This window comes from Caenorhabditis elegans, chromosome V (assembly GCF_000002985.6).
Source record: "Caenorhabditis elegans chromosome V".
NCBI classification, from domain to species: Eukaryota; Metazoa; Nematoda; class Chromadorea; order Rhabditida; family Rhabditidae; genus Caenorhabditis; species Caenorhabditis elegans.
The window spans coordinates 8,188,732-8,206,465 of NC_003283.11; the positions used below are offsets into that span (position 1 = coordinate 8,188,732).

At 34.2% G+C, this 17,734-nt stretch overlaps 6 protein-coding genes and 2 non-coding genes across 8 annotated transcripts; 4 read left to right on the plus strand and 4 right to left on the minus strand.

Annotated features, from left to right (window-relative positions):
• Positions 1-56: 56 nt before the first annotated feature.
• On the minus strand, positions 57-1,385 carry F20D6.12 (Serpentine receptor class gamma; the record flags this gene model as incomplete). The annotated part of the gene is made up of 5 exons (NM_001028650.2): positions 57-245; positions 472-582; positions 627-754; positions 799-937; positions 1,026-1,385. 5 exons carry the CDS (start codon positions 1,383-1,385, stop codon positions 57-59), a joined length of 927 nt encoding a protein of 308 aa, NP_001023821.2.
• Positions 1,386-1,998: 613 nt separating this feature from the next.
• F20D6.1 (PDZ domain-containing protein) lies at positions 1,999-3,319 on the plus strand. The gene is made up of 6 exons (NM_072709.5): positions 1,999-2,064; positions 2,173-2,370; positions 2,670-2,822; positions 2,868-2,986; positions 3,032-3,100; positions 3,145-3,319. Exons 2-6 carry the CDS (start codon positions 2,296-2,298, stop codon positions 3,269-3,271), a joined length of 543 nt encoding a protein of 180 aa, NP_505110.2. The 5' UTR covers positions 1,999-2,064; positions 2,173-2,295; the 3' UTR covers positions 3,272-3,319.
• Positions 3,320-3,328: 9 nt separating this feature from the next.
• On the minus strand, positions 3,329-7,208 carry F20D6.10 (uncharacterized protein). The gene is made up of 8 exons (NM_072710.5): positions 6,948-7,208; positions 6,194-6,302; positions 5,548-5,809; positions 5,397-5,504; positions 4,795-5,039; positions 4,380-4,748; positions 4,084-4,265; positions 3,329-3,587 (listed from the first exon to the last, which is right to left on the minus strand). Exons 1-8 carry the CDS (start codon positions 7,069-7,071, stop codon positions 3,526-3,528), a joined length of 1,461 nt encoding a protein of 486 aa, NP_505111.2. The 5' UTR covers positions 7,072-7,208; the 3' UTR covers positions 3,329-3,525.
• An 834-nt stretch (positions 7,209-8,042) lies between these two features.
• F20D6.11 (Rieske domain-containing protein) lies at positions 8,043-10,363 on the minus strand. The gene is made up of 9 exons (NM_072711.5): positions 10,247-10,363; positions 9,947-10,166; positions 9,584-9,823; positions 9,323-9,541; positions 8,842-9,273; positions 8,685-8,793; positions 8,459-8,636; positions 8,306-8,413; positions 8,043-8,257 (listed from the first exon to the last, which is right to left on the minus strand). The coding sequence occupies exons 1-9, from the start codon at positions 10,351-10,353 to the stop codon at positions 8,221-8,223; spliced, it is 1,650 nt and encodes a 549-aa protein (NP_505112.1). The 5' UTR covers positions 10,354-10,363; the 3' UTR covers positions 8,043-8,220.
• 21ur-14829 lies at positions 8,529-8,549 on the plus strand. Its single transcript, NR_131692.1, has one exon.
• Positions 10,364-13,076: 2,713 nt separating the features above from the next.
• On the plus strand, positions 13,077-13,792 carry cri-2 (Putative metalloproteinase inhibitor tag-225; the record flags this gene model as incomplete). Its single annotated transcript, NM_072712.8, has 3 exons — positions 13,077-13,301; positions 13,443-13,649; positions 13,694-13,792. The coding sequence occupies 3 exons, from the start codon at positions 13,077-13,079 to the stop codon at positions 13,736-13,738; spliced, it is 477 nt and encodes a 158-aa protein (NP_505113.1). The 3' UTR covers positions 13,739-13,792.
• An 808-nt stretch (positions 13,793-14,600) lies between these two features.
• On the plus strand, positions 14,601-17,255 carry cest-17 (Carboxylic ester hydrolase). The gene is made up of 6 exons (NM_072713.4): positions 14,601-14,971; positions 15,278-15,430; positions 15,479-16,003; positions 16,088-16,159; positions 16,208-16,382; positions 16,430-17,255. The coding sequence occupies exons 1-6, from the start codon at positions 14,780-14,782 to the stop codon at positions 17,026-17,028; spliced, it is 1,716 nt and encodes a 571-aa protein (NP_505114.1). The 5' UTR covers positions 14,601-14,779; the 3' UTR covers positions 17,029-17,255.
• Positions 15,223-15,371, minus strand: K07C11.13. Its single transcript, NR_069064.1, has one exon. It is a non-coding gene; the product is annotated as an Unclassified non-coding RNA K07C11.13 (non-coding RNA).
• Positions 17,256-17,734: the final 479 nt, after the last annotated feature.

Sequence of the window (17,734 nt, forward strand, 5' to 3'; positions counted from 1 at the left end):
GCCACAAATTTAATCTAAATTATCTATTGACCATGATTAAAATAAACATATAATTATCAAAATACGGTTATTCTATCGGAACTTGGTGCAACCAGAGTTGTTGATGCTCTGCTTACTGTTGTTCGGCACCGAGTAACATTGCCAGCTGATAGAATCAAAGTGAAATATTCTTTACGAATTTGTCGATTTGTGCACACAATTGTCAAACTGTTGAATGAGACCAAGAAGATTAGGAACATACGACTCTTAAATTATATTACAGATTGCAGTGTCAATCTTGCCCGATGTCAGCCAAAGTTTTATGTTCCATCTACGTTTGGACTGACTTAGACCTCAATTGGAATCGATTTACTAGATTTAACTGTCCGCCGTGTTGGAAACATAGTGACAACTTTTTTGCTGTTTTGGTATACTTTTCTTTGTTACAATAAAGTTTTCACAAAATGCCAAAAGAGTATTAATAACTCTTACCAATTCATTCATAAATTGAGATTGTCCGGATACTTGAAAAATCATATCAATATTAAACATTGCAACTAGAACATCCGGAAAAATATGAAATGTTGTTACCAAAAGGAGACTCTGAAATTGACAGTAACTACATATATTCTTTAGATTTATTTCACCTTATCGTAATTGATTTTATATTTTCTCAACCGATATAGAGTGAATAAACTTGTAAAAAAACTAATTAACGCATCAGTTATCATCATGACTGCTATGATAGTTCGATGAAAATTGAACGAATCCAAACCTGAAGAAATTACAAAAAATGCACATTTCACTTTTTAAGATTACCAGTCTTCCCGTATTGAGCACTTAAACTGTAGTCTTTAAAAAAATAAAAAATCATTAAAGTTCCTCCCGGAATGGTTGCTATGAAAGATACCAATGAAATTATCAAAAAATATAACTTGATAAGGGGTTTGTCAAAATACTGAAATTATAAAATTTTTTTCATCGTCATTAAATTAGGAAGTACACAAAAACTACCTAAAAAGTGTGTTGAGCTTCAAATAACTTACAGTATTATACCACACCCAGGTGGCACAAAATCGATTAAGCGAAAGTAATCCATTTGAGAGTAAATTGAAAAATACTCCGTAATACGATGCTACCACGCAACAAACAAACGCAAAATCTGGCACCCAATTTGTATAATGGAAAAGTTCACATAAAAGTGTAACAACAAAATAAAAAATATCTGATATTCCCAAAATTGTAAAAATAAATAAGAAACTGTTATTTTCTTTCAGATGTGAAACAACTTTTAAAACGATAATATAGTGAATTGTAGCAGGAATGCAAAATATCAGATATAATGGATCATAAAGTCTCCAAGTTTCGAAATAAAAATAACTCGCCGGCTCTGTAGATGATGACATTTTTATGAAGGGACTGGAAATTGAAATCATATAGAGCAACAAAACAATGTACGTCAATAAGATAGGTTGACTCTATAATTATTTTTAGTAGTTTTTTTTTTTGATTTCTCAATTTTTGGGACCAACAATTTTTTTTGGTTTGAATTTGTTGTATGATCTTTAAAACCCACCATTTTTGTGGTAATTCAATTCACTTTTAAAACAAGGAACAATTTTTAATTTGTTCATGTACCTTGGAATGAAACCTATTTTATTGAAAAAAAAACGCCTTCTAAATAGGTCGATACAATATATTGAGCTGCATAAGAGCACCTTAAAACAGAGAAAATTGCACCTGAAATCGCTTTCAGGCCATTAAAAAATAATGGTTTGAGAAAAGACTCATAAGAGCTTTTTAGGTCTAGCGTTGATTTTATTAACTTGTGAACTTTATAGACTTGTGAACATTTTGAGACCGTTTCAAGATTTTTTTTAAAAACAAGTGAAATTGTTTGTCCAAATTAAAAATTTTCCGTGAACTTGGAGAAAATGCGTTCACTTGAATTTTATATTAATATTAAGAAAAAAAAAAGAAAAAACGATATTTTTGAAAATTCGATCATTTCTCGATATCTCGAAACGATACTTTCTGTGAATAGCAACATTGTTTGGTTTGAAGCATCATGTCAGCTGAACCATTGTGAGTTTCAAAGGACTTCCAAAAAAGGAGTTGAGTTGTAATGAGTCGTTATTGGGAAGGACTCCCACGCCCCCTGATTGCGTGCTAAAATCGTTTTCCTATTTCCAGCTTGTCGTTACCTTCAATCGCGTGATCAGCGTTGAGAGATTGGATGAGCGTTCGATTCCTGCAAACGCAGCCATTCGAAAGAAAGGATCTTCCGATAAAAGTGTGAAACCAAACGTCGGTTACATGTATTACAAACTTGTGCTCATTTATTTCCCACGTAGTAAACTTGGAATCAATGTGAAGTCGTATCAAAATGTGGTAGGCTACTTAAAACTGTATACTACTACTCGGTAAATCGCAACAGCATTCTGCAGGATTCGGCAACGTTTTTTTTTTTGAAACTAGACGCGGAGGAGGTGGGAGAGATTTTTGCACATTTCTTAACTTTGTCGAAGGTTCCGTAGATTGATGGTTTCACTAGGGAATTGAATATTATTTTTAAGTCAACAAAGTGTATTCATTAAGCAACAAAGCGCGGTGTGTAGTGGAAAGCTGTTGCGACTTTCCGAGAATACTTAACATATAATATTTTTCATTTTAAAATCTATTTGTCCCAGGTATATGTGGAATCAACTGACAATACATGGGGCTCGACTACTCGTCGTTTCTTGTATCTCGGAGATGCCATTTTGAGAATTGATGACACTGAAATTCTAGATCTTCCAACAACTCAAAATGCCCTTCGTACCGGGTTCTCGAAAAACGGTGTGGTAGGTTAATTGAATGTCTTAATTGCGTATAACATTGTGATTCAGGTAACAATTATTGTGGAGAGAGCTGTTCATCAAGAGTCCTACGCTTTCGTTCGATCTGTTATGGGCTTCAGTAAAGTTCTTGATCCAATGCTTCCACAAGATGTCATTCAAACTTGCACGTATGTTTTGAATTCTAGAACTTTGAAACAACAGATATTGTTTAGAGCACGTTTGGCGTATCACAACAAACATGGATTCGCTGAACCAACACCAATTTTCAAGGGATATACAAAGTATTTTCATCTTATCAAGCTAACATTAATATTTCTTTCTACAGAGACTACAGCTCAGCTGGGCGGGTTTCAGTGACCAATACTGTCGAGATCAAAAGTATTCGTACTGAACAATTAAATCCGGAAATACTTCAAAACGTTCCTGATTTTTCGAATCCAGAGAATAAGTGAACTCGTAGAATTTAGATTTGAAATGAAGTAAATCATTTGCTAACAGCGAAATATTTTAAAAATAAGGTTTTCATAACAAAATGCTAAAGTAATACAAAACAGAAAGACATTTTGAACTTCGTGGGAAAAAATTTGGTTATCGGAGCACAATTGTGTCTACCTCGTCGGAGTCATGATCAAAAAAAAATTAAAATCGAGAAATGTACAGAAATTGAGATCAGGGTATGAATTGAAAAAATAGTTGATGTAAACGATCAGCAAAATGGAGCCGATGAAGCTGTTATCGAAACTTTTTTGACGATGGGAATGTCTTTTTCTGGAAAAATAATTTATGTTTAATTAGTGTTGTGCTGTAATGAATGCATCGTTTAATGAAACACTGATTTCTCATTCTTTGAATATAATTATCTCGAATTCGAAAACAATACACACATAATTGGTGAGCTATGTATATAGTGAGCTCTATAAATGTAAAAATTGATAAGTTACGAATGTGAAGTTGAACAATGCTTGCTGTGATTGAGAGATACTAGCATTCGTATAGTAATCATAAAACACATGAATGACAAAACAAGTTCATATTCAAACCGTTTCAATGCTTTCCGTGGAATCGGGACTCTGTTTTTGAGAAAATTAATTTTTGAGAGAATAGAGTGTGAAAATTGGAGTTTTTTCAAATGGGCTACAGTTGTTACGGATTTTTTTTACGCGACGCCTATTTGAGGCATCGACGGCGTTAAACAAAAACTTAAATATTTTAGTTTAAATCATAAAATGTTTTAACAGTAAGTTTGAAAATTGAACCAACTTACTTTCAGGTGACCTACTCATTTTGCTTCTAGAATGGCCTCCAGGCTGCCCATGATCGGACGATCTCCTCCTGTGATGTTTTTCTTTATAAAACACAGCAACCTCGTCATAATGATCTCCGCTATCAACACTTCTATTCTTTTTCAGCGAAGGTCGCCGAGTGACAGAGGTTTTTTGAGATTCTCTGAAAATATTTTTCATTTATTTAGTCATTATTTTCAAAATATCCAAACACATGCAAGTTCAGAATGACTAGAAACTTAATTTTGAATTCTCTGTATAAATTGCAAAGACTTACCTTGAACTCTCACTTGATTTTAATTTAGCATATCTTTTTGGCATATTTGGTGAATCTTTAGATTCTGCATGATGAATATGTTCTTTGTGATGATGTTCTTTTGTAGATGACATTCTTCTTAAATCATCTTCAATTCTACTCGTCCCTTCAGATGCTGTCTTTTTTACAGATCTTGGTTGTTTCTCTTTTTTCGGGGTTTCAGATAATCCTCTATTTACACGATGGGATACTGTGGAATTAGTCGAACCTCGTCGTTCTTCTGATCTTGAATTACTTCGATTCAATTTTTGATTCGTTTTTGATGGAGATGGTTCTTTAATTTCATCTTCTGGAATCGGGCTTAATGGTGGTGTTTCAAGGGATTCAATTCTGTAATGATAAGGAATTTTAAACAAAGAGTCGTTTCATGACTTACCTTGCCAGTTCGACAGTATCCTTTTTTACGCTTTCACGTTTTCCAGCTTCAACATCAGTGTTCCATTGCACATGAAATCCTTTATTTTTCACTTCTTTCTTTGGATGATCATATTGTCCCTTGTACTGTTGGAATCCACCACCCCAGCTTGTCGTTCTCCATAATCCATTTTCTTTTGCTATTCGAACCCGTTCACTGCATCTTTCAAATGCAGATTCTCGACGGCGTCGGTTGTCTTCTATGTCCTAAAAGTCATAGTGCTTCTTCTACTGATGCAAATATTATTTACTTCACGTTTTTATCAAAGATCTTATTGGTCCAGTTGTTCTCACACACTCACTACAAATGTTTTAAAAACAACATTTGAGTTTTTCTCTTAAAAACATGTGTTCATTTTGTAGCAAATTCCAGACTTTTGATAAACTTATTTTTCAGTAAAATCTCAAAACTCAACATTCTTTTTCAACATCACATGTTCCATTGTTCCCTACTCATTTTCACTGTCAGTACTAACTCATCTGAAATCACTTTTCCCACTCCTTCACGAGAAAAACAAAAGCGTTCGAGATCAAATGAGTGGCGATAAAGAGAAGAAAACTTACGGCCAAGTATAAGCTACATCGGATCACTGAGGAAAACAAATAGCTTTGTAATGCAGCGAGCACTAGTAACAAACTGGCCAACCACATACGTTCGAACATTGATTGAATCTGAAAGTGTTCTATGATTGACTTCGAAAAAACGAAAACATACCATAAACGATCGATGATGAACTATTAGGTCACCATAAAAATATGAAAATGCATAAAGTACAAAATAACCAACAGAGAATAACAGAAAGACTGCTTGAACAACAATATGCGGTAAAATCAAGCAAGAAGTATCACTCGCTACTCCGCAAAATAAACAGAGAACGGAGAATAAAATTAGAACCATCATTAGTATAACAACGTAATCGAAAATGAGTGTGACGTTGAAATGATTGAATTGAAATATCAGACAATCCCGGAATATGCTGAAAAAATAAATTTAAATTTGTTTTAAATACATTTGTTTGTTGAAATCAAAAAAATTGAAATTTGTCTAAAGCTGAAGAAAGCCATTCTGAATTCAAGCATAAAGTCTTATTTGCGGTATTTCAAATTCAGTACATTTTTGTACATTTACTAATTTTGAGACACTTTTACTCTATAGTAGAATTAGCTATGTGCCCATTTGAAATGTTTTGCTCTTCCTCTTTCTTAGATTTTAGTTTATTTTACTGTCTCAAGTGCCATATGTCGAAGTTAACAAAAACAGTACACTAATAAATATGTACATACTTCAAAATTAACTACTTTTTTTCCATTTTATTCACACTTTCCTGCTACTTTCTCTTTCAACAATATTTTAAAATTACTTTTTTGCACATGATGATGAATGCTGATTCTTCCATAACACTTGTTGTACTGCTCCAATAAGTACCGAAACTGCAATTATCGCTTCAATAACTCCAAGAAACGCTGCTCCTGTAAGAAATGATAGTATGATGTTTGTGTGTAACAGTAGAACGAACAATTGCAAGAAACAGATGATACGTTCAATTAGTTAGGTCAGACAATGTGACAGGCGTGCGGTTGTGATTCGTTTGAGTGTGAACTTAGTGCAAATGTGCTTTTGCTTTAAATTGAATGTGAAGTAATTTATAAATAGATACTTAGTAGTACTTTCATACTTTACATCGTTTTTTGATCACTTTCAAGTTTATTGCAGCAAAGTCTATCGAACAAACTTTTTGGGTAAAAACGAAACTGCTCAAAGAACATAAGGCTTCAGGAATAAAATATAAGAGTCTCAGGCATATCAAGTTTTATTGTAGGTAAACGTATTTCAGGAATTCAAAAATTGGTGAAAATAAAAACTATGGTCGTTCAGTATTATTTGAAAGTTGTAGTTTTTACAGATCTAATTTTGAAAGAAACTGGTTGAAGAAAACTATTGGATTATGTCAATCGATATCCTTCTTAATTGGAACATTCGAATTTAAGCAAACATTTAGCAATCAACATTCGTTGACTTTTTGGTTTTTTCAACTTATTGATCCTTTCAGAAATGACAACTTGTTATATCCACTTGTCAAGGCTTCTTTTCAAACATTTTTAGAAATGACTCACCTAGTTTGATGTGACACATGTTGCAACAAGTTCGGTTAAAGTTTTTCTGTCGAACAGCTAATTGGGCAGCTTCTGCTACATTTATCGGTTTAGTGGGGTTCACGGAGCCGAGCCGTTCCGTCATTTTGACTCATGCAGTGGACAAGAATCAAAATTAAAAATTCAATTTCGAAGAGTTTCAGAAAGTTTGAAACACGCGTTTTAATTTCCGAAATAATTAGTCACATTTGAGTTATGGTCGAGACGAAGTACGGTATCTGAAATTTCAGAAGATTTTGGAAAATTCAAGGTAACAGGTGTAACAAAAAATAATAATCAAGTTCAAAAAAGTTTTATCATATAATCACATCGATATCGAGCAAAGGGTCTGTGGAGCCAAGTCTCTGGAGGTTTTCTCTAATGCTACGTTGTCTATACTCTCTCACAATCAAACACTCTCTAATATCTCACGGACCCGATGACAAAGAGGAGGACTCGTCGACACATGTGACAAACGGTGGCGGTATATCCAGTGGAGTGAAATGTAGGTGATAGACCAAGAGTGAGAGAGATGAAAAAGAAAGAAGGTGAAGAAGGTACGAGTTGGATGATATCAAGACACAGAACGACAAGTTTATCTCTATTAGCAAGGGTCTCCGGATGAGCAAAGAGTTAGTGATAAACGGAAGAGTGAGTGCCTCTCGTCGCAATCAAAACCAATGTTTTATCACCACCGGGCCAAGAAATGAAGAAGTGAAATGAGAGAATAAGCCGGGTAAGAAGGTTGGTATCCGGGTTGAGTCAAATGCAAGTCAAATGAGTGGATTAAGTTACAAGTCTTATCACAGTTTGCTGTCTGGGATTTGAGACGTGACACTGCTCATGATTTGTGAGTTTTGGCATTTTCACAAATCAAACTAAAGAGTTGTAGTGTAGTTATTTATTGCATGTGAAAATTACACTCGTTTTATGAACTTCCTTGTTGAAAACGTTCATTTTATGGTTACTGAAGATCAGTCTCTACAGAAGAGCATCTCAATTGAGTTTATACATTTTCAGAGTTTTGACTGGTTCTGTGGTTTTTTGTGAAACAATCAGGTGCATTGTTATATTTCTAATATTTCTCAGTTTTTATTAAAGGAAGAGCCAATGGTTTTTTTTTTCAGAAATCGGATTTTTGGGAACAGCGAATACATATAAATCAGTTTTTAGTTCATTCCATAAAAAACACAAAAAAAATTTTTTTTAATCAAACAAATAGTTTATTTATTTACTGCTGAATTCCTACACTCGTCTATAGCAGAAGATGTCCCCAAGTGTGATCGCTGCTGCTGCAAGTTTATTTGGGTAATTGCATTAATGTTTAAATTAAAACTAACTTTTTCAAATCCTTCAGAGTGACTTCGATTCCTTTTTTGAAAATTTCAGCGAACTGGGAGGCAACACTGGATGGACCACCAGCAGCTACAGCTACGACTTTGTCTTTTCTTAAAGTTTTTACTAACATGAAAAATGTATAATTGTTCACTTACTTCAAGAAGTATCGAATGAAAGTTCCAGTTTCAGGATCTCCATTAGTGTATTCCTTTGTGGATCCTTGATTGCATCCTGAGAACTTCAAACCAAACGCAAAGAAAAACAGAGTCCAAAAGTATGGAACAATAGGTCCAGGTTGAGGTTTTCCAACAATAGTGTATCCAAGATGTTGTCCTAAAATATTAAACATCGATAGTTAAATTTGAATATCTTCTGGTTTACCATGTGCTTGAGCAGTTTGGAAGTGTTGAATATTGATACTGTCAATATCCCAAAGTGGGAGAGGAGCTGTGACAACATCACCCATTGCGAAGATGTAGCTGATATTAGTCTGAAGTATTAGAGATTAAAAAAGCATCATAAAATAAACTAAACCCACTCTAAACTTTTCATCAACTTCAATGAATCCTCTATTGTCCAATTTGATACCAGATCCTTCCAAAAACTTAGTGGCTGGGGTAACACCAATTCCACAAACAAGAAGATCTACATCAAGCTCTTTTCCATTCTCTAAAATAACTTTTGAGACTTCTCCTTGATCGTTTCCACGAAGAGCAACCACATTTGCAGCCAGCTCGAACTTTACTCCTTTTTCTTCAAACTTCAGACGGATTCCTTTACCAATATCTGATCCAAAAACTGGAAGAGGCTCCGGAGTATTGGAAATAACTGTAACTGACGCAGCTTTTTCTGCCAGAGCGGATGCCACTTCCATTCCGATAAATGATGAGCCTACACAGACGACGTGCTTCCCAGGATGAAGGTTGGAAATTATGTTGGCTTCTTCTACTTTACGAAGGTAGCAAATATTCTGGAAATTGCACATGTTTATATTTTTCAGATTTTCGTTTTACTCTCACTTTCAAATCTGATCCGGGTACTTGCAACTTTCTAACATTTCCTCCAGTAGCAATAATTAGTTTTGAATAAACAACAGTTTCTCCGTTCGATAAACTGACTTCTCTACTTTTATGATTTACTGCAATCACCGATGTTTTCAAAAGAAATTTGACATTTCTCTCTTCGTAAAACGCATCATCTTTTCTCAAACGAATATCCTCTCCGGTTGCTGCTGGTTTCTGAAAATCATAGGTAATTTAGAAAAAAAGATTTAACATTACCTTAGACAGCAAGACTCTATCATAAGGCGGCAAAGACTCTTCTGAGATTACTAAAATTGGGGTTATAAGACCATTAAGTCGAGAATGCTCAATGAATGTAGCTGTAGCTACACCACCACCGATAATCACAACTGGTCGATCATTACACTGCTTCATTTTTGGAAGATGTCGAATTCGACGATCAGAACCTAGCTTCTTTTCAGTTGTCTTGATAATAAGGTTTCCATCGTTGACAGTAACCTGGAAAAATATAATTGTTTGATTACAAAAAAAGGACAACAAAGTTTAATCAGTCACCTCCAACTTTTCAAAAAAGAATTTGTCCAAAAATGCGAAAACAATAAATTTTTGGGTGCCACTTACCACATAAGAATGAAGACTGTCAAAGCCTGGATAGTCTTCAATATCTCCCGATCGAACATTAAAGCAAGCTCCATGAAGTGGGCACCTAATTCTTCCTTTTGCATATGTTCCATTCTCCAATGAGAAATTGTAATGAGAACACAATCCATTAATAGCGTAAATTCGACCCTCGTCGTTAATCACCAAAACTTTACGATCACGAACTTCGAACATTTTCTTACTGGAAAAAGACAATGTTATTTTTTAAATTTTCTTTTTAAAACTTTAGAGAACTGTTTTTAAAAAGTTGAAATTACTTACGTTCCTGGCGGTACATCTTCGATTCTACCGAGAATTTCCTCCACTGCCGGAGAATCATCATTGTCACATTCCGGCTCAACAGGGGTTAGCCAATTGGCGAGAGCCATTGTTATTATACTGGAATATTAAAGAAATGTACGTGTAAATTCGTTTTTTTTTCAGAAAATCAAGGAAAAGAATGATAAATAAACGTAGTCATCAGTCATCAATTTTTGTTATCAATAAGAGTCTATAGATGAAAGTTTAATTGAAAAAACGTACAGTTTTCAAACTTTGTCCTAGAGGTTTCGGGCAAATTCTTCGTACAAAAAATAACAAAAATATAAAAATGGGGCTACAGAGACCAATTGGAGCACTTTGAGTTGTAGGAACAAGAAAAAGGAAAAGAGAAGCACACGAAAGGCTGGGTCTATTTGCTAGGCGGCAAATGGAAATGCTGACAAATGCCTGACACTGGCATGTATCTAGGATAGTTGACCACAGAGAAAAAGAAACTTTGTGATCGTTACAATTTTTAGTTCACACCTTGTATACTTATTAAACTAGGGTAAAAGAAAGTCAAGGTGAAAGCCAAAAAATGCTTTTAAGTCTTGAAATACCAGAGCTTCAAAGAGAAAAATCAACGAAGATGTGGGAAAACAACAACATATTTCAAAACATCCACGTTATCAGTTTTTGGTAAACAATATTTGTTTGCGTGGAAGGTTTTTGTAAACGAAGCGTTATTTTCTGAATTATTTTTTTTTTCTGATTAATCGTAATGGTTAGAAATGTTTTCGAATTTTTTATTTGAAACTATGTTTCTGTACTTACGGAAAATTTTCCAAAACGTTTAATTTTCAGTATGTCCAATTTATACATCAAAGACTCTAAACTTTAGATTTAAATCTTATTGAAATTAGTAAATTTTGAATGAAAATCTCGACAATAAACCACTAGAAGATCATCAAGGTTAAACGAAGTAAACAAGAAAAACTGGAGAAGAAAAAACGTCGAAACGATCAGTTGAAGGAAACATGATCCTTCATATTGGAACGAAACGCTCAAAAATCAAAATTTGTCGTTTGAAAGTTTAACCTTTAAGTTTGAAAATGATACGTCTTAATTGTTTTTTTTAAAAATCGGTATCACTAGCTTTAAAAAAAAGTGCAAAAACGTTAAAATGGAAAATCCCTTTTCTTGAAAACCGAGAGATGAAGAGAACCGAGACATACAAACAAAACTCTCCGTAGAACGGCCTATGGTGACACTCACAAACAACAACATAATTGGGAGAATTGAGAGAAATAGTGGGAAAATGCGGAAATTTAGGAAAAAGAGGTTCAATGAACATATTTATAGAGACAATTGTTTTTGGACGGGAAAATGTGAACTTATGGGCTATGAAAATTTTTATAAAAGTACGATTACTTCCTTGCCGGAATTTCAATTTCAAATAATCAAAGCTGATAATTTAGTTCAAAATAATATTCCACAATAATCATATAATGTTTAATTTTCAGTAGTTTCATTCGGGATAGTTGTAAAGAACAATTTTGTGAACGATAATTGCAAAAAAATCGTCTTTTATCCAAAAATCTCATGGCAAACAAAATTATATTTCAAGCTTGTTTTCAAGCTTTAGAATCACATTTTTCAAGCTTTAGAATCAAAGAATCAGAAATCATAAGAATTTCATTTTAAGCTTTGATTACCACATAAATCATTTGGTATGGATGAATGATGCTTTTCGTTTTTTGGTTTTGTGACCATATTTTATGAGTCCACCGGAATTTTATAAAAGCTCGGGTCTCTGAAAAAACTGCTATAAGCCAAGCTGAACATTCGCTTGAAACAAGCGTGAAATGAAGTATACTGTCAGTTTGTTCAATTATTAGCACGGCAGTTGGCTATTGTCATTGAAAGTGAATGTTTGAGTGAGTCTCTACGGATTGAAACTTTTTTTTTTGAAGTTTGATGAATGGTTTGTGAAACAATATTTTTGTGTCTCGTTTTTTATTTTATAAAGTCAAATATTCCAAAAGTCCAATAGTGAATCACAAACTTTGGTTTATGTTTTGCAGCATTGTGAAGAAGTTGTTATTAGTCTCGATGCCATGATGAAGCTACAATAGTCTTGGGTTATAATAGGTGAACATTAAATTTGCCTGGGATGCTATAACAGAAATTTATGCAGGCCAAGGAGTTTCCGTGCCTTCGCAAACTTTTTTTTTCTACATATTAATTCAATCAAAACTTATTTCTTATGTACATGCAAATTAAGTATTCAGACTCCAGTTTCCAAAACTATTATTTCCAGAAAAATGTCTGTAAAATAGTGAGTTTGGAATTTCTATCAAAATCTCTTTTCAGTTATCTTTATCATATTTCAAGACGTCATAATAATGATTCATCACTTATTCACCATCTTTCATTTTTTTTTGTCACACTAATGTTATTGTTACACTTCCTGTCTCTCATCGTCTCATATCTCTCGGATCTCTGTACTATATCTACTCTTGACCGATTCAATTCGCTCAACCAATGTCATCTCACGATCAGTCTTGGGTTGAACTATCAACAAAATAACTATTTTCTTTTTTTTTTGTTTGTTTCAAAAACAAAAACTTGAGCCCAAATTTATAGATTCTTGTATTTTTAAAGTTTATGATATGAATTATTTGGCTAGAAAAATGAATTATTTGAGCAAGTTAATGTTATTTTGCCATCAAAAACAATTTTTGTGTAAAAAAATATATTATTACCAAAATTTTCCTGCTTTCTTCATGTTTCATTTTTTTCATTTTCACAATTTTTTTTCACCTCGAATTTATACTAATTCCATTTTCAGATGCAAAATTTATCTTTATCTCTAGTCATTCTATCAGTTCTCATTGCTGTAACTCTTGCTTGCAAGTGTAGAGAGCAATCAACCAAGGAATCATTCTGCAATGCTCACTGGGTTTCTCATGTCAAAGTGAAGGTCCGTGTAGGAAAACAAGGACTTCCAGAAGGATCCGAGAGAAAGGGATTGAATAATTTGAGATACACTGTGCAACATGTCGAGGTTTTTAAGGTAAGCGAGTTTGATTTATTTTACCCCGCAGGTGCTAAAAACTTACTGATAAGCTTATATCAGCGTTCTATACAACTGAAAGTAACATGCATTTCAAACTTACAGAAAAATGTTTCTATGTCAAAGTTTTTTTAATTTCAGAAACCATCCAACATGACAACTCTGCCAGATGAAATTTTCACTCCATCAGAAGCTCCAGCTTGCGGGCTCAAGATTGCCGCCGGTCATGAATATCTACTTGCTGGTCGTGTTGAAGGACCAAATGCTTTGTATACTGTTCTTTGCGGTCAAGTACTGCCAGATGACAGATCTCAAACGTCATTTGAAAACGTTCTTGAATGGAAAAATGTGAGTTGAAAATGCTGTTTGCTAAATAAATTGTTAACTTCCAGGTTCCACAGACATTGCAATCTCAAGTCAAGTCTATCAAATGCTAGAAAGAAATAAAAACGATTTTATTAGTATTTGATAATAAAACTTTAATGAATCTGATTAAATAAACTTACAATTAATGAAAAAAACTTTTAAAGCGAAGCTATGATAAAACAAACGATATTTTCATGTGAGTGAGCAGAAGTTATTGTTTGTAAAAAATTGAAAGCATTATTTTTTCAATAATCGGTATTCGATAATCAGAGGGTGACAGATGTTTTCAGCTGTAAGACTACAAAGGGTGAAAGTCTCACTACATGACTACACGGTCCCTATTGATGGCTACACTGAAATGGTTCAACAGCGCCATTCACATTTTCAGGTGTTCTATATATGTATGTGTTCTCTGCCGGGAATATTTTGTTCAAAACTTATAGCTTTAATCTTTGAATAAATCAAGAAAAAAATTCCTATACCCAACATCTATTAAAGTTATCTTTGGAGAAAAATTTCATGTTTCAGGTTCCTGTTGAGAAAATGTTTCCAAATTTGCTCGGGTGCTCTGAGATCAGTTTTAAAATGAATAACTGTGTAAAACTGTTTGAGTTTTCCAATGTTTGTCGTTGAAAACTGTCGTGGAATATTCATAAAAAAATTTGTCAACAACATTATGAACACGACTTTTTTATTCAAGCACATTTCGCTAAAACCTTCTGTTTTTGAGTTCTACCGATTTGAATAAGTTTGCTAAATTGTCAAAACAAAATTTTGAATTCATCTGTAGCTGGATTATAAATTTTATTCAATTCCCGTGTTCTCCCACCTTCTCATGTTCTTCTTGTCTTTTCACAAAGTAAACATAACACAATTATCACCACACATCTGACCCTTCTTTACCTTCCCCTACCATCTCCATCTTTCTTCATGTATGCCTGGGCTATCTCATATTTGTTTGCAGCACAAATAACTTCTCCACCTTTCGGCTGCGTCTCTTCTATACCGTCAGTCTCTCACCGTTTTGTTGCTCGTTTCCGACGTTACCTCCTTTCGTTCTGCTCATTTGCATATACCTGCCAAAGAGAGGTCAAGCCACTTTTTTGGAGCTGATGTCTTACATCTACCTTTTGCTAGGATATTTCCTAGTTTCACCAGCTTTTTGTGTTTCTAAGCCAAAAGTGACAACTCCATATGGTCCTATTGTTGGTTTCGAGCACAAATCTACGGTAACCGGTTCAAAATATCATGTTTTCCTGGGAATTCGATATGGAAACCCACCGGATCATATCTACAGGTTCCAGGTACAGTTATTATTGTTTTTCTACAAAACAATTTCGAGTAAAATTTTCGAATTAAAAAAAACTGGTTTTGAACAAAGGAGAAGCAAACAACAAAATTAAATTGGAAATTTGAACTTTCGCGCAAAAAATTATATAAAGCAACAGTATTTTCATTGTTTTAGAAAAATGTTAGCCTAATAAAAATTTCGGAATTTGAGTCAACTTTCACTACGGAAACGTAAAAAAGGAATTTGGGAAACTTTTCAATTCAATTTATTTTTTTAAGGAAAAGACGATATTTCTTCAAATTTCAGTGTATTTTTGCAGAAACCAGAACCAGTTGAGAAATGGCCTCACATCAACCATGATGCCACTCATTTCCGTGCTTCCTGTATCCCTTCACTCCGATCTGAGCTGGAGGAGCAGGTCAATTACAGTGAAGATTGTCTCTTTTTGAATATTGTTACCCCACCAGATGCTGTAAGTTTGCGAAAATAACAAAAAATAATCTTGAATATAAAATTTCAGAAAGAGAAAAAACTGCCTGTTCTCGTTTTTATTCATGGTGGTGGATTCCAATTCGGTGATACTTCAATGATTGGTTACCAGAAAGCCGCTGATAACTTTGTGTCCAAGGATATTATTTTTGTTTCTATTCAATACAGACTTGGTCCACTTGGATTCTTTACAACTGGAGATTCGGAGATCCCCGGAAACATGGGACTTTGGGATCAGACCTTGGCTCTACAATTCTTGCACGAAGTACTTCCTGACTTTGGTGGTGATCCAGATAGAATCACTTTGGCTGGTCATTCCGCAGGAGCTGCAAGTGTTTCAGCACTTCTCTATTCACCACATTCTGATCATTTGTTCAGCCAAGCTATTCAACTTTCTGGAAGTATCTTTTCCGAGAGCAACCTCGATAGAAATGTAGTGGATGATAGTCGAAAATTGGCCAAAGCAGCTGGATGTCCACAGGAGGATTCCAAAGAATTGAGAGATTGCATTGAAATTAGAACAGTTGATGAGTTGTTAGATGCTATGGAATCAATTGTGAGTTTGGAGTTTCAAAAATTTTATCCAAGCATTGAATCGACCTTTAGATTATGCTTTTTTAATTTATATGTTTCGTTTCAGGGTGAGCTTCTCCCTGGACCAAGAACTAAAAAGTTCCATCCTTACTTTGACAAGGACTTCTTCCCGTATGACGTAAGTTCCCGGAATCGATATATTTATTGACCTTTCATAAATATTTAGATTGAAAAAATGTCCCGAAAGGCGCCAAAGAAAAGAACAATGCAAGGTCTTGTCAGTTTGGAAAGTGGTTTGAGTGTGTTATACCCTGTTAAACTCGCTAAACTTCTTGGAGTTCCAAAAGAAAGCTGGTCAACTTATAGCAAGGATAATTTAGTAGATTTCATCAGATCTCAAGGTATTTTTGTCAAAGAGTTGTTAACATATGTAATCAAAATGTTTTAGTTGCCGTTGAACAAGAATTTGGAACAGCATCTGCAAGATTCTCTGGTTTAGTCGAGGAATTCTACTTGAGTGGCCCAATGACTGGAAATTCGAGTTTTTACTTGAACGCATTTGCCAACTTGCTCAGTGATCTACAATATAATATTCCAACTCTACATGAAGTTGAGCTCAAGCTCCAGCACGGATGGGACACTTATCTCTACATTATTGACTATGACAGTGAAACAACAAAAGATCCAACTCATCCAATCAAGGGACCATTCCATGCTTCTGAATTGAGATATTTGTTCAATTTTAACGGAATGGATACAATTCCATTCAATGATAAAGACAAGAAGTTCGAGAATTACTTTGTGAACGCAATTGTCAACTTCATAAACACTGGAACACCAAGTACGAAAGCCTTACTGTGGCCTGCAGTTTCAAAATCTCAACCATTTGCCAATCTTCTTCTGAACGACAAACCATCCGTTCAAACATCATTCCGACAAGAAGCTTATGAACTTTGGCAATCAGATATCGCAAAAACTGTTGGAGCAGATTTGATGAAAAAGAGACTACCAGCATCCAAAGCCACATTCCGTCACAGTGAACTGTGACTAGCCATGATCCGACAGCAATTACTAAATCATATTACCACTCGCCCACCTGTCCAATATTATCATGACGTGTTAACGCGAAACAGCCTCATTTATCGAATTGGTTACAGCCGATGAATTGAGCTCAAATGTTCATATATATACGGTTACAACTTTAGTTTCTCATGTTTTTTCTTTCTGTTTATTTCTCAATGTTTTGAACGATTTAATAAATGTTTAAATTCAAGCATTCAAAAAATTACAAGTTGGATAATAACACTGACTCTCGATTAATCAAATCAATCGTTTAAAAAATTCCATTTAGCTAGATTAATCGTTTCCTTGTGAGCTCACAGGAGAACGATTTTGGATAACTGAAATAAATACGTTCAGACTTTAGAATACTTCTTGTACAGCAGAAGGTTCTCATTTCAACCTTAATTTTTATAAATTCGGAAGAAACCCAGTAACTCAAAAGTGTGTCGTTATTTTATTTACGGCCACTACCACCCGCGAGCTTGCAAAACTAAATTTAGATTTTTCTGTTAATACTGGTTTTGTGGCATTACAGAAAAACTGTGATTATCAATTTAGATTAAACCACTCTCGGTATCCATTTTTTTACAAGGAAAGTTGACTTATCGAATACAATAGTTACAGTATTGGATTTTGAACCACGAACTTCTTTCTAAAAAATTAAACTACGTGAACTGAAAAGTGACCCAAA